Raw genomic sequence first — 20864 nt, 5'->3', positions numbered from 1 at the left:
CATCTCTAATGGAAAAAAATAATTGAAATTATCAAAATCCCACAATTTCTCTAAATTCACGTACTGGACACTAATTAATAGTCAAATAAAGGGACATTTCCTAGCGTAATTTAAGAAAAACGTGCGTAGGCCTTATAGACTATGCTCTTATATGACAATGAAAAGAAATGCAGTCCATTCCTTTAACTTAATTCTGTATTTGGAAATTTCTTAACAGGATTTAGAGGTATTGATGCCGGGGTTCTTGTTCGCGGAGTCGAAGAGTGGGCTTCACAGTCAAGGTAGGAGAGCAAGGTACAGGCTTTTATTTAGAGATAAAGTGAAAGGACAGAGCTCCCGGCTCACGCCAGGAAGGGACAAAGAGTCTGTGGTGGTGCGCTGTCTAGGGGTTTTATAGGCAGTTGAGGATTTTTCAAGAACGTGAAAAAGAGTTTAGGGGTGTGGACTTGTTGAGTGGTCCCTGAATATTAAAAATTAATATAAGGAATTTCCAGCCTTGATTTCTCTCTGGAACACCGGAGCCTGGGTCCGGGAGCATATCAAAAAGCTGCTTGTCCAGATCACAAGGTGGGCCGAGGTATTGTCTACTTGCTAAAGAATCTTGCCTCTTGAACTTCCTGGGTGTTAAAATGCAATCTTATCTTTAAGATGGAATTCTTGCCTTTTATCATGCTATCTACAGCTGGGTCTGCATGTTAAGTTAGTTGCTCAGTTTGCAATATCACCTCATCAGATCTGAAAGAGGAAAGACAGCACATAGGCCTGGGCCTTTTAGCATGCTAGAGTGAATCTTACACATGGTTACAAATGATTAGCATAATAAAACATGTGCTACTCTTCTTTATCTGGGGAGCATTAACTGATCTCACTGAAGAATGATTCTAGACCTTAATGTTTAACCTGGAGTTTTAGTAGGGGGCGGTTTCCTTGCATGTAGTTACATTGCTCTGACTGCAAATATTCTGCCCTGCCTCCTCCGGAGGCCCTCACCCTACTCTGACTACATCAACTGTCCCTATCTCAACAGTATGTAAAGTAAATTAGTTTCTGTATATGATTGTTATCTAAGATTGTTAACATCTGTTATTCTTGACTCTTGCAGGCTGGCTTTCATGGACCAAGTATCCATATTGGTAGGCACAAATAACAAATTTAGAAGAATCTTTAGGAAGTAAGGGAGGCCTCCAACCAACAGCCTTTCAGGGCTTCAAACCAAAAGCGGGAGAGAAAATTGGACTCTTGGTTCTACAATCAAAAGAAACAAAATCCAGCCAACCACTAAGTGAGTTTAGAAGCTTATATTTCCCCAGTCAAGCATCCAAGAGACCTCGATCCTGGCTTATATCTTGATAGCATCCTTACAGAGGAGAGGGTCTTGCTAAACCATGCCTAGACCCACAGAAACTGCAGGATAACATATATGTAGAGTTGGAAGCTTGTAAATTAGAGGTAATCTGTTTTGCAGCAATAGGCAACTAATAAATTAGCCAACACTCAGCATCTTCAACAATCCATATTCCACCTAAAATAGAATATGAACTGAAACCACAGTTATTTCTTAATGAAGGACTTACATAAAAAAATAAAATAAGCCTGTGCTGTGAACATTCTTTCACAGTTCTGTACCCTTCACACTTACACACAATTCTGAATTGGCACATACATTGGTCATGCCTTTCTGGCTTACCTAATAGCAAACCTGTAAACCAAAACACATACTTGGGGAGGAGAAATTTCCCTTGTTTTTCAAGGTTCTTCTAGCTGATCTCAGATTTAAATTAATATGAAACAGATTAACAGGAGAAAATGCAAAATTAAGTATAAACATACAGGGAATCCACACAGAAATGGGATTCCAGACAGGCAAAATGAGGTATATATGTCATCCTGAGCTAAGGAGGTAGGCATCTGAGACTTCAAAGAAAAGGAAGACAATTCACAGGAAGATGAAAGTAAATGATAAATATCTGCTAGGCCACACATAAACAGAATATAGAGCAGGAGTTTTTACAGACTGTTAAATTCCTCGACTACCTCCCCTCATTCATATACTGTAGTCAATTATAGTGATAATTTCCTTCAGGAGCATATCCTCTGTCTAAATTCTTTTTATACAGTTGGTTCTGGTTCTTTGGGGTCTTGATTGTTTTCAGCCTGAGATAAACTTCATGGCAAAGAAGGGCACAATTTGAGGCAGCCTGACCTTGGTCCCTAAGTATTCAAAAAGCAGTATGTCATTCTGTATTCAACTACAAAAACAAATGGCCCATTTTCAAACCATTAACACATGAAAATCTGTAGATTTCTAACCATACCCTCTGTGCTTCCTGCACGTCTAGATATTACTCATTTTTAAGTTTTGTCTAAATGAATATACAACCAGTGATTGAAGACAAGGAACACAAAAATGAAATTTATAAGAGGATCAAAATCAGGGGCTCAGAACCTTTTTCAGTAATATATAGGGGTGATTACATCAGTTAACAACCTCTACACAAAATTGGATATGAAAATTTTTTAATGCAAATTTGAAAAATTACATTTGAAACAATCTACAGATTATAGTCTTGGCCTGGCCCCAGAAACTCCAAGTCTAGTCCAGTATCTACATATAACTGAGTCTTGGGTGTACTTTCTAAAAAATGTCTTTAGCATGAGTTAACATTTGTTAAGTACACAATTATATTGGGCTAATGTATATTTAAAATAGCCCAAGTAGAAGTACTTGAACATTTCCCACCTTTAAGCTCCTACCGAGCCACTACAAAATATTCAGAAAACTAGACAATCCAAACCAAACACAACTTTCACCGTAACATTGTATTCCTTAGGATTGATTAAAAAAAAAAAAAGCTTTTAAAGACCTGTTGAAACTTACTGCTATCACAACTCTTTAACGTGTAAAAATGAGTGGCTCTGAAAAGAGCCTTTTGAATGGATAGAACTGTTACAGATGACAAGTTTACTTGGAGCTGGTGTACTTGGTGACGGCCTTGGTGCCCTCGGACACGGCATGCTTGGCCAGCTCCCCGGGCAGCAGCAGGCGCACGGCCGTCTGGATCTCCCTGGAGGTGATGGTCGAGCGCTTGTTGTAATGAGCCAGGCGCGACGCCTCGCCCGCGATGCGCTCGAAGATATCGTTGACGAACGAGTTCATAATGCCCATAGCCTTGGACGAGATGCCGGTGTCGGGGTGGACCTGCTTGAGCACCTTATACACATAAATGGAATAGCTCTCCTTCCGGCCGCGTTTGCGTTTTTTCCCATCTTTTTTCTGAGCCTTATTCACTGCCTTTTTGGAACCCTTTTTTGGAGCCGGAGCGGACTTAGGCGGTTCAGGCATGATAAACAAAAGAAAAAGTAACAAGCAAATGACAAAAGAATCCTTAGCATTTATAGTATGTATATACAAAGACTCCCAAATATAAACTCTGATTGGACCAAAACTGGCCAATAGATTGACAGTATGTAAAATAGGGATTCCAAAACTGCTCGTTTTTATTGGATGTACAAAATATTTTCCTCGGATCCAATAGGTTCATTTACAATATTGTTACATTAATAGAAGTCGACTCACTATAAAGCAAAAAAATGAAAAAGCCTTTCGATAAAACATTTTTCTTCCTGGCTTTAAAGTGGAAACTTCAGCATATGAACACGAAAGCCAAGGAATGAAAGCCTCCTATCTAGCCATGTCCAGTCCGGTCCGCATCTCTGCTGGATTTGTCGTAAATTGGTTGACCTTGGGTCGCTCCGGCAAGAACTCGGAGATTATGTGCGGTTGTAGTATTGCAAGGAAATGTTCTAAGATTCGATCGCGGCCATCTTTTTCAGGGTTCCGTATTGGAAACATTTTCTTGTCTCCTCTTGCCATTAGACCCAGGCTAACATTTTAAGTGCATCAAAGCCAAACAGCAGAGTGAAATTACCAGCTTGAGTCAAATCCGGTATTACAGAGCCCGGGCTTCCAGATTGGATTGGCTGCTTTAAAGCTGAATACGAAATTCTTTATATCTAAACAGTATACTCTAAAGATCGTGCTACAGTAAGCTAGAGACTGTAAATGTAATATAGGACTTGTGAAATGCCTAGACAATGGATTTTTTTAAAACGGAATAAAGACGGGAAATAGGATCTTAAAGAAAACCTAATAGCTGCAGAAAATGGCCGCTGCCTTTTAAAAGGGATTCTAAGGCACAGTCTCAAACGTTCTACTCTATTTTGTATTTCCAAACAGGAGAAAAATTCCATACTGAAGAACTGATGTGTTTGTGGTAACACTTTATATGACGCATTCATTATCAATGAAACAAATACCTTAGGAAAAAAAATTTTCAAGTGGCTGGGCGATGTAAGCTAATCGACATTAACCAATCACAAACTTTAGATTGAACGGATAGACCAATCCTAAATGTCTCGGAGAATTTCCGGAATCTGGCAACCGGTGACTAACAGGAATTGCGCATAACCCAATCAGAGCGATTCTGTCTCTGTATAAATACAAGGACAAGCTGCGATCGCCAGTTTCCTATTTTGCAGTTAAGTCATGGCGCGTACCAAGCAGACAGCTCGCAAATCCACCGGCGGCAAGGCTCCGCGCAAACAGCTGGCCACCAAGGCGGCCCGCAAGAGCGCGCCTGCCACGGGCGGTGTGAAAAAGCCCCACCGCTACCGGCCCGGCACGGTGGCGCTGCGCGAGATTCGCCGCTACCAGAAGTCCACCGAGCTGCTGATCCGCAAGCTGCCGTTTCAGCGGCTGGTACGCGAAATCGCGCAGGACTTCAAGACCGATCTGCGCTTCCAGAGCTCGGCCGTGATGGCGCTTCAGGAGGCGTGTGAGGCCTACCTGGTGGGGCTATTCGAGGACACCAACCTGTGTGCCATCCACGCCAAGCGTGTCACCATCATGCCTAAGGATATCCAGCTTGCACGCCGTATTCGTGGGGAAAGGGCGTAAACTTTCCTTTTGACTGCTAATATTAAACCCAAAGGCTCTTTTAAGAGCCAACCACGTTCTCTCTGAAAGATGCCGTGATGCTTTTCACATAAACGTCTTTAGTAAGCATGAACTCAGGTTGACCACAGACCTGATGGACCAGTCTTTGGAATGAAGTTCTCAAAAAACAGCCTTTGTTGACAAACTTTCAGTGTCGTGACTACTACGATTTCACTTGAGTACTTTTTTTGTATTTTACACAGCTCTGGTAGACATAAAACTGGGTGTCAGACCTGGAGAGTTCATACTTGTGAGGTTTACACCTTTTGAAACCTGTATCCCCCACCATGGTCATCTGTAATTTAACGTGATGTGGTCGTTTTCTTTTTTGCCTTAACTAACCCCTCAAGGTTTTGGGTTGTCTCCCAAAGACCTGGTTGAACTCTTAACATTCCCGAGGCTCCAGAATTCTTGGTCTGCACTAGGATGCCATTGCTCACCAGACTTTAGAGGTCCAATTCTTAGTAACTGCCAGAACCTTGAGGGTGGTCAGATAAAGCCCTGTGTCCTTTAGGGAGCCAAGTACTACGTTATTACCTGGGGCATCCAAAGGAAAGACCGCTTTTGTGGACTTGCAGCTGTCTTTACCAGGGTCTCCCTACAAAAGCCAAAGCTGCCAGAGCATTTGGATGGTCCTCAAATAGCAGTGTGAATGGAGATTTCAAGAATCAAGAGGCTTTTCAACTATCACCCTTAAAAAGAGGTTTTTAAGTTTTCCTAAATTTCAGGTTTCATAAAGTACCTCATTCATCAGTAAAACGAAAATCCTTTGGAATCGAGCATTCTCTCTTGCAGACATACGGTCCTCTCTTTCTTCTCATCCATACAAAGTTAAGTTTTACACTATTTCCCATTCAATAAATAGTAATTCCCTTCCCATGGAAGCAATTTTCCTTGCTATTTCTAAACCGGTAGCTGAAGGTAGGGAAGAGAGGAACACTTGTGAAACCATTATAGTACTTATTTGGAAATGTAGAAAGGCATTTACTAACTGGGATACATTATGCTATTTCCAAGGATTTTAGGTGTGAACACCACTGAATTTGAGAAAGAAGTATCTTTAACTACAGAATTGAGAGGCTGTTATTAAATCTTGTATTTATTTAATCGTCTTTTTCCCTTCAAGGATCACTAAGAAAGGAGACTAGTCAGGTTATAAATTTGATGAGGACAAAACTATAAATAAATATACAGGTCAAATTAGCCATACTAAGAAGTCCTGGAGTTTTTATAGAAGAAATCTTTGTTATGTCTGTCAAGTGTTGAGACTGGAGAGATGGGGTTCATAGCAAAGAAGGTTAGCTATCCATAATTAAAATAACTGTAGTGTTAGCTAAAATATGGTTTTCCATATCCTGTTGTGGGTAAAATTGTAATATTTCCAGAATATCTCACCTGGCTTTAGTATATCTGCATATCATAAGACATTCAGAGGTAGAAACAAGTATGGCTTTAGTGCATTTGCATCATTCCTCAGGGATGGAGAGAAGTTCATGTCCATATCAATGGGTAATTACCTGTGAAATAGGGGGCATATCTGTACCTAAGAGATGAGGGGGAAGGCCGGTTTTGTTTCTGGTAGAACAGGAAACAGAGACTGCCCGGACTGCAGTTTGTGAGCAATAAACGGATTAAATTTTATTTCTCCCTTTGACTGATTTCGGTTTTGAGAGGTATTTTGCCCCAGGATTTCCTCTCACCGACTTATACCGGTACTTTGAGATTCTAGCACAGTAAGTTTTTTAATGTGTGTTTCTGCCTCACCAGATGTTGGATATCGAGACATGACGACCTAAGGGGAACAGGATACATCTTGTTACATCATTAAATGCAATTAAAGTCTACAGTGGTCCTTTGCCTAAAACAAGACATCAGAAAATTATTTGGTCAAGTTAGAATTTTACATAAATTACTGAACAAACAGTAATTCCTGTTCAGTTCATTCTTAGTTACAGATATCAAAGATTGATAGAATTCATGTGATTTTAGTATATAGTTTTTCTAAGTAGAAGTAATCAGCATTGAATGACTGGTTGTAAAGGGCCAGAAGTCATGTATTACTAAACAGACTCTCCAATATATTGCGTGTAAGGTTGAAGGCGCTTGGGGGAGGGGCGAGTACATCGGACATGCCAAAGTCCCCAGCTGCTGCCCCCTCCCAACCTGAAAAATGTGCCTTAGGCTAGCCAGTCCTCGAGTACGCTGTAAATCTAAGCTCTGCCTCCCCCTACCTTCTTTAAAAACTCGCTGTCTGCCCTGCTGAGTGTGACTTCCCCGGTCTGTGATAGCCAGACAGGGGAATATCACCCGGGAATTGCGCTCAAATAAACTGCCTGGCCCTTTGTTGCCTCTCTTCGCCTGCTTATTTTGGCTAGAATTTATCTTACATTGGGTACATTCAATAGTTATCTACTGATATTATCCATTTGTAAGTCCAGGGAGAGTAAACCCCGGGGCAAAATAGCTCTAAATACTGCAATCAGTCAAAGGGAGAAATAAAGCTTAAAACACATTTACTGCTTACAAACTGCAGTCCACGGCTGTCTTACTCCTCTACTCCAGAAGAAGAAAGGAAGAAGGCAAGCAAACCAGCCCCTCCCTTAAACTCTCAGGTTCAGACACACCCTCGGCTGCCTAGGTATGAGCTTCTTTCCAACCCTGCGGATATGCAAATGAACTAAAGACAGGCGAGATACTCTGAAACTGTTAGAATTTTACCCACAGGCCACCCCTCCAGAAATCTCAGTTTACAATCTACTCGTTCCCATTCTTCCACAGTGGTCCCTGAGAGAGAAAATTGGAGCATTGTGACCAGACTATGACATAACAAGAGCAACATCATAAAATCACGACAATCCTCAAGCTGGAGGATTCAGCAAGGTTCAAAGTCTTATGCATAGGAAGTCTATAGCTCGTCCATACCATAGGAACGCAGTAGCCCAGTGTTCAGAGCAATCATCATGCAGCAGCTAGAGCCAGGGGAAACATTCAGGCCATAAGGACTATAGAAGAAAATAACCTTAAGGGTGATAAGATACGTTTTAATGACACCAGCATAGAAAATCTTGTCTATTAGATAGGATACATGCAAGAGAGTTGTCTTGTGATAAAACAGGGGCAAGAATGGAATCTCGTCCTGGTCTAGCATAACAGACTTTCACGCCCAGCCCTATGGAGGTTACAGATGCATCAGTACATAGGCCTATGGAAGGTACAGGCACTGGCCATAAAGATAAAACAAAACTTCCCTGCAAGAGGCTCTCACCTCTTAGAAGTTTTGAGTACACTACCGAGAAGTGGGGGTGGCATTCAGCTGTTACTACAGGAATATACACTAGGCCAGCTTCCAGGCATTTCCCCCAAGGTGCCAGAAGAGCCATCCATCACTGGTCCATGTGTTGAAATGTCCAGGGCCAGGTCCATTGAACAGTGTCTCCAGGGCTTAATGCGAAAGGGGCTGGCAGCAGGATGTTGCTCTGCTGGCTATATCCTGGATTCAATAGCTTTTTGCTTTGGATGTACAACTGTATAGGAGAGGCAGCAAGGTGGGTGAGCATATCCACAGGACTCAAAGCTCCTTTATGTGGCTTCTCATTCAAATGCCACAGCACCGTCCATATGCGAACTGACCAACACTGTAAACCACTGGTGTCTGACTTTAGACCAGATTTCAACAAACCATTGTACCTCTCTATCATACCAGCCCCTGTAGGATTATATGGTACATGACATTTCCACTTTATTCTTAATTGATGCACCCATTGTTGTGACCCATGTCCAGTAAAGTGAGTACCTTGATCGCTTTCAATCACCTGCAGCCATTCATAGGCTGCAAAAAGATGCTTCAGGCCCATCTTGGTCGTTGGCTGATCCACACGATATTCAAGAAAAGCAACCAATAGTCCCGTAGCCGTGTCCAAACATGTCATGCAATACCGATATCCTTTGGATATGGGAGAGGCCAAATATAGTGTATTTGCCAACTGACAAAAGGTATTGGTCCCCGTACTATTGTCCAATGTTGCTGTGGGACTTGGTGTACGTCCCTCTTAGAGCACACAAGGCACTCCTTCTGGGCTCTGCTGACTTCCTCAAAGGTCAATGGTAAGCCCCACTGATGGGCTACAGCCCACATTGTCTTTTGCCCTGCGTGCAACAAATACTTGTGCAGCCATTGGGCCACATCAGAGGCAGGCTTTCCTTCTAGCCAGTGCACCACCACCAATGTGTCTGCTCCATCATTCCCTGGGGATGCCAAAGGAAAATGGCCAGTCACCCGATATACGGTAAAGTCTTAGTCTGACCAGAGGCCGATAGATCCTGATACAACTCTTGCCCCCAAAGGGGCCAGTGACCAACCAACCAGATGGCATGATACCATGTTGGTAGTTGCAGGGTCAAACCCTGATAGATTGCCCAGCTGTCTGTACAGACAACAATGGCGGAAGGTTCCTAGGTCATCACAAGACATATTGCCCACAGCTCAGCCCATTGACTGTTTCTCCCCTCTCCATCCTCTATCCATATTTGCTCAGTCTTGGATGGAAAGTCACAGACCTCCAACTCAGGGAGTGCCCATGACTGGAGCCATCTGTGTACCAAGCATTTTCTGGTATAGGGGTTTTTCCCTCCTGATATGGAGTCTTGGCTACCAAAGGCTGAAAAGCAAGACCTTCCTGTTTTCCACTGGCTTAGGCCACTGGCCGCAATAAGTATTGGAGTTCTCCACTTAAGGGGCTAATAGAGATGACAATATTGTCATTGTAAATATGCACCCCATTTGGCCATTGTACATGTCTGTGCCATGGCACTAAGAGGCCTTTGGATCCACTTTCACACCCACCCTGTGATGGGATAGGTGGTTATTACTGAAGGGCCCCCACCCATAAGATGGCGAACTTCCTGCTTCTCTTCTGGGTCCTTGGTTCCCGCCGGCGCCACCTGAAGCCCAATCATCCCTCGGCCCCCTAATCCCAGCACCTAGCCAATAGCCACCAGCCCCATAGAAGTGACACCTCAATCAGCTCATGCCTCTTCCTATATAACCCAGCACCTTTCCCTAATAAAGCAGAATTCTCCGGTGAATTGCTGCTGTGTGTCGCTCCTTTCCTTTCCATTGGTTTCGAAACCCGGGAGACAGGACACCCCAACTGGGCCCCGTCTTCCCCCCGACACCAGCAGCAGCTTGCCCTCGTCCTCTTTATCCGGCACTGGCTCCTCACACTCACCACTCCTCTCTGGCCTTTGGGTAAGTTTTCCCTCGGAGTGGACCACTCTTCGCCGACGAGGAGGGAACTCTCCCCGCTTAGGCCTTCACGGCTGCGGCGGACCCTCAGGCCCCTCCTCCAACAGCCGTAAACGAGGTGACTCCTTTGCGGAAGAGAACGCTCCCTTCCCGCCCCCCCCCCTTCCGTTCCTTCCGCCGAAAATTCCTTCCACTGAAAATTCCTAGTACTAGGTTCCTCGTGATTCCGGCACTCTGCCTTCTTAGAGAAGTCTGGGTGACGACCCACACTTCCTAAGAAATTCCGACTCGTATACGAGTTTCCGCAGACCCCCAAGGATCACCAGGGACGCCCTTTGTCTCCTTGCGGTCTGCTCCCAGTCCGAGGATCTCTGTTCGTCTTCCCCTGTTTGTCTCCTTCTCTGTCCTTTAGCCATGGGAGCCTCCTCATCCCTCCCTGAAAGCTCACCTCTTGAATGCCTGCTCAAGCATCTAACTACCCTCTCCCTGATACCTGATATAAAACCAAAACTTCTCCGTAAATACTGCTCCCAAGATTGGCCGACATACCCCCTAGACAATAACAACCAATGGCCCGCAGGGGGAGCTCTTGATCCTAACATCACTCGCAATCTCTTTAACTACTGCCAGCGCCTGAAAAACTGGAAGGAGATTCCCTATACTGAAGCTTTCCGCCTCCTCCTCCCGCCTCCCCCCAAGTTCTCCTAGCCTGCAAGCTGTCTCTCCCGCTGAAGCCTCTCGTTCCCTCCCTTCCCCCTCCTCTCCTACAACAGCCCCTCCCCCTTCCTCCCCCACCATCTCCTCCCCCACCTCACCCCCCTGCAGATCAAGCCTGGGCCTTTCAGCCCCCCTCTAACTAAGTCCCAGGAGCCCCCTCCATCATTGCCCCTATCACCTGTTTCTCCCCCACAGACTGAGCCAGAACCCTTCAGTCCCCCACCGCCGTGGGTCTCTGCTCTCGAGATATCATCGCCTGCTGCTTAATAGCAGATCTGAAAAAGGCAGCTCGTAAAGTAGTCAATTTTCAAAAGCTCCAAGACATAATTCAAAGGAGTGAGGAAACTCCCTCCGAGTTCTTAAGACAGACTCACTCAAGCCCTATTACAGTCTACCAGCCTGGACCCAGAAACGCCTGACGGAAGACATGTCCTTATGACATACTTCCTGGCTCAAAGCTACCCCGACATTAAAGCTAAACTCAAAAAGTTAGAACAGGGCCCTGCTACCCCACAGACTGAGATCCTAACAGTAGCCTTTAAAGTCTTCCATAACCGGGAGGAGGAGAAAGAACGCCGTAAACAAAAGGCTGATCTGGCCAATTTCCAAATGTTCGCCCAGCTGATAAAACCACAACCTGGGCACCCTTCTACAAACAAGCCCCCACCAGGAGCCTGTTTCAAGTGCGGAAAAGAGGGACATTGGTCAAGGGCGTGCCCCTCCCCCATAACTCCTACGACCCCATGCCCCAGATGCCACAAAAAGGGCCACTGGGGGTCTGATTGCCCAGCCACCTGAAGGGGAGGCTGGACGAACAACCCCCATCCTAAGCCCGCCGTAGTGGGTCTGGCAGAAGAAGACTGACAGGGCCCGGGGGCTTCTTGCCCAACCATTTCCATCACCAAACAGGAGCCCAGGGTTACTCTAATAGTAGATGGTCGCCCCATCTCCTTCCTCCTAGATACAGGAGCCACCTTCTCAGTCTTGCGGGAATACCAGGGCCCTACCACGCCTGCCATTACTCCTGTAGTCGGGGTAGGAGGTAAACAGATTTTCCCATTAAAACCTCCCCCCCTTTTATGCACAATCCAAGACAATCCCATACCTTTCTCCCACTCCTTCCTGGTTATGCCCCAGTGTCCCATCCCTTTACTAGGACGGGACATCCTTTCTCTCCTCCATGTTTCCATAACTATATCCACTCCCACAGCCCCCAGTACTCCCTTTCTGATGGCCCTCGTAGCCGACGACCCCCCTCTACCCAATGAAAGCTCCAGTTCCGCCCTCATACACCCTGTAAATCCCAAAGTTTGGGACATTACAAGCCCCTCAGTGGCTCTATGTCCTCCTGCCTCTATCAAATTACGTGATCCCTCTCAGTATATCTGTCAGGCCCAATACCCCCTAACCACTTCAGCCCTCATAGGCCTCCAACCCATCATTCAAGATCTTTTAAACAAAAATTACCTCAGACCCACTCACTCCCCGTTTAATACCCCCATATTAGCTGTTAAAAAAACCAACGGATCTTTCCACCTTGTCCAAGATCTGCGCCTCGTCAACATGGCCATCGTCCCTATCCATCCCTTAGTTCCAAATCCATACACCCTTTTATTGCGGATCCCTGCCTCGGCCTCCCATTTCTTAGTCCTAGATCTCAGGGACGCACTTTTTTTTTCTATCCCTCTGGACCCCTCCTCCCAAGACTTTTTACAGAAAACGGCTCCTCTCTGACCTGCCCGTTCCCAAAACAAAGACAGAAATCCTTTCCTTTCTAGGCCTGGCTGGGTATTTTAGAGCGTGGATCTCTAACTTCTCCCTGTTATCAAGACGCCTATACGACATCAGCAAGGGCCCCCCTGAAGAACCATTATTCTCCTCACCCCCACACTCCTTCACTAAGCTCCGTCAAGCTCTTGTGGAAGCCCCAGCTCTCCATCTTCCTGATTTGTCGAAACCCTTCTCATTATACATTCATGAGAGGTCCAGTCAAGCTCTAGGAGTCCTAGACCAATATTATAGCCCATCCTTTGCCCCAGTAGCTTATCTTTCCAAGCAATTAGACCCCACAGTTCGGGGATGGGCCCCCTGCCTACAGGCATTAGCCGCTGGACAGCTCTTGCAGAAGGAAGCTCATAAACTGACATTCGGGGCGCCCCTTACCATTCTGTCCCCACATCACCTGAAGGATCTCTTAACCTACAAAAGTTTACAGACTCTCCCTCCCTCCAGACTCCTGACCTTACTGTACTCTTTCCTCCAAAATCCCGTTCAACCCCTTTGCCATCCATACCCGAATCATGACTTTTTCCTCCTTTACTGCTCCCTCGCTGTCTCTCACTTTTTTTCCTCATTCCTATTGTCTTCCCCGCCACCCCAGCCTCCTTTATATGGCGATTCAAAGTCAGACAGACTTACACACAGCATCAAACAAAAGTTACTGCCCTCATTGCCACATCAGACTGCCCTCTGAAAAGCTGCTCCGAGCCTTTATACCTCCACTTTCCTCCCTCCACCGAAGTGTTCACTAGCAGCTACTTTTATTCTCCCTACCTCTGCTTCCTTTATGACCAAAAACAAGCCTGTTGCAGGCGATGGCCAGACACCTACGGCGGATGTCCCTACTGGTCTTGCACCATTCACTACATGGGTAACTCCCGGTACCCACAATATTACTCCTCCAACCCATTCTCTTCAATACTAACAAACCCCTTCCTTACCTGGCTTTGGCCCATTGCAGGCCCTATAATAATCATTCTCCTCGCCTGTCTCTTCTTGCCTTATAAAGTTTATCAAATCCCAAGTTGGTAAAATCTCTAATCAAACTTTCAACCAGTTTTTACTCAGGAACTACCAGCTTTTAGCCACAGAAGATCCCTCACCCTCATGTAACCTCCTCACCACACGCTGAGATGGACCCCTTTCTCTGCTGGAAACTGTTCCTGGAAACAATGGCCGCAGAAGCCTGGCTTCTGGCACCCGTATCCTCTTGGCACCATTAGAATCAACAAGTCCTCGACCTATGGTTACAGGGAACCTTCATTGATTTCCAACCTGAAGAAGTCCACATCTACTCGTCCTTACTATGGGGAGTCCTATCAACCCTTTCCTCCCAGTCCTCAAGCCCTCACTCCCTTCTCCGCCCCCGTTCAGCAGGAAGCAGAGAGAAAGCAACGTCCACAACCCCATAGAGGAGAAAGGGGGGAATGAAGGGCCCCCACCCATAAGATGGCAAACTTCCTGCTTCTCTTCCGGGTCCTCAGTTCCCGCTGGCGCCACCTGAAGCCCGATCACCCCTCGCCCCCCTAATCCCAGCACCTAGCCAATAGCTACCAGCCCCGTAGAAGTGACACCTCAATCAGCTCATGCCCCTTCCTATATAACCCAGCACCTTTCCCTAATAAAGCGGAATTCTCCGGTAAATTGCTGCTGTGTGTCGCTCCTTTCCTTTCAATTACCTTGGTTGGAGCTTTTCCAGCAATGGGCTCCATAACCAGCAAGGCATGGTACACAGCAGCCAGTTGCTTCTCTATCAAGGTGTATTGGATCTCTGCTACTTTCCATAGTTGTGACCAGTATCCAATAGATTGGCGTGTCCATTCAGGCCACTGCCAAACACTCCATCCATAAGCATCTTCGGTTATATGAACATCTAGTTCACAGGGACTTGATGACTCCATTACATTCAAGGCCTCTACGGCCTTGAGTGCCCACCTGGCAGCAGCAAAAGCGGCTGCACATATCTCATCCCAGTACCACCTGATGCCCTTTTGTAACAACTGGTATAAAGACTTCAGAATTTGTGCCAAGTGAGGGATGAACACTCTCCAGTAGCCCAAAAGACCCAAAAACTCTTGCAATACTGCCACAGTGGTAGGGGTGGGGAAAGACTGGACCTTGGCTATAACTGAATGAGGAACAACTTATATGTGATCAGACAACCCCCAAGACTTTCACAGACAAACTGGGTCCCTGAACCTTGGTGCTTTTCACAGCCCATCCTTTTTCCTGTAGGTGTTGCAGTAGTCTAGTAACTGCCCCTTCTAAATCTGAGAGAATCAGAGGTGAGCATGATGTCATCAATGTAGTGATACAACCTCACCTTTTGCAGTTTCCTCCATGTGGCCAAGGCCTGGACTACAAGTCCATTACCGATGGTTGGACTGTGGAAAGACAGTGAATGTCCACTTCCAGCCTTCCCACATGAAGGCAAAGTGGCTTTCCTGTGCTATCAATAAAGAAAGCATTAGCATGGTCTACAACATAATGATATAGTCTGAGTTCATGGCTGACGGTGTCCAGAATGTCTGTGATAGAGAGGACAGCAGCATGCAAAGGGGGTGTGATTTTATTCAATTCCTTGTACTCTACAGTCATACACCAGGAGCCATCAGGCTTTCTCATTGGCCACAATGCAGACTTAAAAGGACTATGAGAGGGCTTTATGATGCCTACCCTCTCCAACTCCTGTAGAGTTTCTCCAGTTTCCTTGTGACCCCAGGTAATTTATACTGCTTAATATGTGTCACCCACCAAGGTACAGGCAGAGCTACAGGAGGGTGCTTAGCATGTCCCCTCAGAACTGCCTTTACCACACGTACCCTCACTCTGAATTCACCTGCAGTGGTCTGTGACCATAGGCCCTGCAGGATATGTTCCCCCAAAATATTTTCAGGAATGGGAGAAATGTGCACGGTACATTCCTTTCGAACTAAATGCCCTATGCCCAATGAGATTTGGGCTTTCTTCTTTCTAATTGCCTTACCCCCATAGACATCTGTCACAGCAGTGGTCCCAGGAAAATGCTCAGGCTTGCCGTGAATCAAAGAACACTCAGTTCCTGGGGGCGCCAGCACACGTTGTACATTCACAGGGTACCAATGAGTTGCTAATTCTACATGTGGCTACTGTTCCCCAACATGTCCTCCAAGGTGGGGACTTTGTTCCCCTACCTCAGTCGAACTGTGATAGCCGATCATCCTCCTGTGGGGATGAGGTCTCAGGCAAATCCTGAGTACTGTCTCCCATGAAGTTTTGCAGGGACACAGGCCGGGCTTGAGGACTTGACTCTGGTTTCTGTGTTCTGGATCTCAGCGGCTGGAACTGTTCCTCTAGCTTTAATTGGTTCCACAGTTCTGACAATATTCTTTTGGGTTGCCCATCAAGTTTTTCTTTCACTACCGGGGCCTTTATCAAATCATCCCATATCTGGGTCCTTGAGACCTTCATGGGGCCTATTGCACTTCTCCTTTCAGTTGTGGCCCGTACTTCACTCCATGCCCTTATTGACTCAACCTCCCCCAGATCTGCTACCTTACGAGTAGCCTCACTTATGTGTTGCCGTAAGTGGGGGGTAAGAGTATTCACTAGGGATCCAAAGGGAAATGTGGTAGGTGTATGCAGCATCAAGTTTCTCATTTCTATAGTGAACACCTCCTCATTAGGGCCCTGGGAGTCCATATTATAAATGATATTTTGCATACACAATTCCCGCAGTACCTGTTGGAGTTCCACATACGTTTTCCAACTACTGGGAAAATATGGTAAGTCACCCTGATTAGGCCAAACTATCCTGATGGCAGCTGTCAGCCATTCCAGGAGTGTCTGATTCCCTGAGGCGTGACGGGAATTTTGCAACCACTGCTGGAGGGAAGGATGAGTCATCAGAAAGCCATTCTACTCATTCAGTACCCAGCATAACAATGTTTTCCATGCCCATATCCCAGAGACGTAAAAGCCATATAGGCAGAGATTCTGATGGCCTCGGCCTATAATGCACACTTATGTCCACCATCTCATCCTGGGTATAGGGGCGGAGCATGGAATGCTCCACAACCTGGAGAGGGGGCTGCTTCTCCCCCTGAGGAGTCCGCGGTTGTTTCATTTTTATTTTCTTAATAAAATAGCTGGGTGGGCCTTTAAAACAGGAGAAGATGGTACCTCAGGCTGTGGCCTGGGTAGCATATCCGCCAATGGCGCACCTCCTCTTCTTTTCCCTCGGGCTTCTCCACCAATGGCTCCTCTTCCACCATTTCCAGGACTGAAGGCAATACTCTTTCCTCCCCCTCCCCCACGGCCTCCTGCAACGCCACTTTTCCTGCCGTCACCCCTCTCGCTGATGCTAAGGAATCTTCTATGAGCGTGACCTGCCTTTTCACAGTAACTGTGTCTCTTTAACAGCATCCCATAGGTTATTGCCCAGCTCCACCAAGTGATGCTGAAGTGTGTCTTTCTCCCACCTAAGTCCCTCTCCTCGCTAACCCTCTTGATAATCCTCTTTCTCCTTTATGACATTTTCCACTATCTCAATGAAAAGAGACCCAAAACGCCAGCCACTACATGACAATCTTCCAAGTCACGGAGGGCTAATTCTGCAGCTATGGGTGTTTCCACCCTTCCCCATTTGTGGGGAAGGAACCACCCCTCTAGGAGTTACTTTATCCTAGACCAGTTCCCTACAAGGGGTTTCCACCACGGAAGCCCCACAGCTTGGGGGACAACAACAGGTGAAGCGGCAACCTCTGCTGCTGCATCTACTGGGGCATCCCCACAGGAGCAGCCCTCCCAAAGGTTGCACACATTATGACAGTTTTCGGATTCAGAGGCATTCTGCCAACTTCGCCAGATGTAAGTTCAGAGAGAAGAAATCCCTGGGCAAAATACCTCTAAAAACCGAAATCAATCAAAGGGGGAAATAAACTTTAAAATCTGTTTATTGCTTACAAACTGCACTCCAGCCCCATCTTTCTCCTCTGTTCTTGAAGGAGCAAGAATGCTACCAAGCCAGCCCCTCCCTTTAAACTCTCAGGTTCAGAGACCCCCTCAGTTGCCCAGGTAATTACCCACTGATATGGAGATGACCTTCTCTCCACCCCTGTAGATATGCAAATGCCCTAAATCCTGGCAGGATGTTCTGGGAATGTTACAGTTTTACCCACACCATTATAAACAACTATTATTTTATTAGTATTTTACAGATAATTAAACTGAAACAGAGTTTTAAATAATAAGGGTAAAGCCCTTGTTTGAAATTTAATATACTATATTAAACCACACTATCACTATAATCCTCATTAGTTACCCCTGGGGGCTTGGCTTGTTCCTTGCAAAAGCTGTCATAGGAAGATTGACATATTTATCTTAATTCTTCACATATGTTAAAGGTTTTGAATATTTAAAGGGTCCTTTGTGATTATGAAGTTCTATTATACCATAATTATTACAACCAGCAGCACAGAAATATGTGATATATAAAAACATAAGGCTAACATAGACAAACTTTAGCCTTTCTGCTCACCATTCAAACAATTATCTTCATGGTTAAGACACACGCACACACAGAGTAAATTGTTTTTTTAATTTTAAATGGTATACATTGGGTGATCACGGGAAGATGGCGGCGTGAGTAGTTCAGAGGAAATCTCCTCCCCAAAACATATATATTTATGAAAATACAATAAATACAACTACTCCTAAAAGAGGCACCAGTGGATGCAGTACAAAAGCCAGGATACATCTACATCTGTGAGAACTCAACATCACAAGAAGGGGGTAAGATACAAGCCGTGGCCAGGTGTTACTGAACACTCCCCCACCCCAGAACCTGGAGGGAAGAAAGGAACTGGAACGGGAAGGGAGTGAAAGCCCAGGACTGCTAAACAACCAGCTCTAGAAATATGCACCAGGAGCGCAGACACAACGTGCACGGGGTGCTGGATATTAGAGAAACGGAAAAGCAAAAATTGTGGGCAGGTCCCCACGACCAGCGGCCCTGAGACAAAAGGAAAGCGAGTGCTTTCTGCAAGTCTTAAAGAGACAGGTACCCCATGGCTGGATGAAGTCATTCTGGCACACTTAGCCAGCAGCTGGGAATCCAGGGGAACATTAGGCGCACTAAACCCTGGGGAGGCAGTGCAGCTCTGAAGCCCCTCACGACACTAAGCAGCCTGCCAGTCGTTCCTCCTACTGGTGTGGACCCCGACACACCAGCCCAGTAGCAGGACAGTGGCAGCACGTGCCGGGGGCGGCGGTAACAAAGGGACCGGGAGCGGATCGCGTGTGCCGACAGTGCCAGAGGGGACCAGGAGAGGCTTGTGCGAACCTGCAGCGGAAGCGACCGAACAGCCCAGGTGCAGCTCACGTGCACCAGTGGCAGTGGAGCCAGAGGAGTACAGGTGAGGTCCTTGCAGGAGAGCCCCGTGCACACCTGCAGTGGAGCCAGAAGAAGCAGGTGCGCTCCCAGCAGTTGACCAGAATCCCAAACCAATGTACAGCCACCCGGGCCAGACCCAAAGGCCGCTGCTGGCACACAGCTGCCCAGAAGGGGCGCCACTATCACAGAGGAGCCCACCTGGCATGCCTGCCACTTCCCACAGGGCTCCACGCTGCTCTGACAGAGACCCCGCCCACAACAGCTTAGGGAATTAACCCAGTGGCTGCTCCAGGATTGCGGGTAACTGACACAGGCAGCGGAGAAGGGCAAGGCATCCAGCAAGCAGGAAAGGACTTTCTTCTCCCAGCTGTCACACCCACAACCTGCCGACAGCCACCGCTATCACCATGAAAAGGCAAAAAAAATTTAGTCCAGTCCAAGATAGTTCAGACAACACCTGAGAGAGGATCTGCAGAGACAAGACCTAACCAGTCTCCCTGAAAAAGAATTCAAAATAAAAATCATAAACATGATGACAGAGCTGCAGAGAAATATGCAAGAGCTAAGGGATGATGTCCAGAGGGAGATTACAGATGTCCGGAGGGAGATTACAGAAGTGAAACAAATGCTGGAAGGATTTATAAGCAGAATGGATAAGATGCAAGAGGCCATTGATGGAATAGAAACCAGAGAACAGGAACGCATAGAAGCTGATGCAGAGAGAGATAAAAGGATCTCCAGGAATGAAACAATATTAAGAGAATTGTGTGACCAATCCGAAAGGAACAATATCTGCATTATGGGGTACCAGAAGAAGAAGAGAGAGAAAAAGGGATAGAAAGTGTCTTTGAAGAAAGAACTGCTGAGAACTTCCCCAAACTGGAGGAGGATATAGTTGCTCAGACTACAGAAGCACACAGAACTCCCGAGAGACGGGACCCAAAGAGGACAACACTAAGACACATAATAATTAAAATGGCAAAAATCAAGGACAAGGAAAGAGTTTTAAAGGCAGCCAGAGAGAGAAAAAAGGACACCTACAAAGGAAAACCTATCAGGCTATCATCAGACTTCTCAACAGAAACCTTACAGGCCAGAAGAGAATGGCATGATATATTTAATGCAATGAAACAGAAGGGCCTTGAACCAGGGATACTGTATCCAGCATGATTATCATTTAAATATGAAGGAGGGATTAAACAATTCCCAGACAAGCAAAAGTTGACGGAATTTGCCTCCCACAAATCAGCTCTACAGGGTATCTTGGAGGGACTGTCTAGATGGGAGCACTCTGAAAAAGGGCACAGAACAAAACCCCCAACATATGAAGAATGGAGGAGGAGGAATAAGAAGGGAGAGAAATAATCATCAGAATGTGTTTATAATAGCTTAATAAGCGAGTTAAGTTAGACAGTAAGATAGTAAAGAAGGTAACCTTGAACCTTTGGTAACCACGAATCTAAAGCCTGCAATGGCAATAAGTACATATCTTTCAATAATCACCCTAAATGTAAATGGACTGAATGCACCAATGAAAAGACACAGAGTAATAGAATGAATAAAAATGCAAGACCCATCTCTATGCTGCTTAAAGAGACTCATCTCAAACCCAAAGACATGCACAGATTAAAAGTCAAGGGATGGAAAAAAATATTTCAAGCAAACAAAAGGGAGAAAAAAGCAGGTGTTGCAGTACAAGTATCAGACAAAATAGACTTCAGAAGAAGGAAAAGCACAAGAGATAAAGAAGGATA

The 20864-nt window shown here is 45.9% G+C and overlaps 2 protein-coding genes across 2 annotated transcripts; one reads left to right on the top strand and one right to left on the bottom strand.

The window, feature by feature from the left end:
* Positions 1–2829: 2829 nt before the first annotated feature.
* Positions 2830–3416, bottom strand: LOC118911881 (histone H2B type 2-E-like). Its single transcript, XM_036884508.2, has one exon. The coding sequence runs from the start codon at positions 3341–3343 to the stop codon at positions 2963–2965; it is 381 nt and encodes a 126-aa protein (XP_036740403.1). The 5' UTR covers positions 3344–3416; the 3' UTR covers positions 2830–2962.
* A 1096-nt stretch (positions 3417–4512) lies between these two features.
* On the top strand, positions 4513–5011 carry LOC118911676 (histone H3.1). The gene has a single exon (XM_057494369.1). It carries the CDS (start codon positions 4547–4549, stop codon positions 4955–4957), a length of 411 nt encoding a protein of 136 aa, XP_057350352.1. The 5' UTR covers positions 4513–4546; the 3' UTR covers positions 4958–5011.
* Positions 5012–20864: the final 15853 nt, after the last annotated feature.

Source organism: Manis pentadactyla, chromosome 16 (assembly GCF_030020395.1).
Source record: "Manis pentadactyla isolate mManPen7 chromosome 16, mManPen7.hap1, whole genome shotgun sequence".
Lineage (NCBI taxonomy): Eukaryota > Metazoa > Chordata > Mammalia > Pholidota > Manidae > Manis > Manis pentadactyla.
Note: the sequence above shows the minus strand (reverse complement) of the source record. Positions and strands in the feature narration are given on the sequence as shown.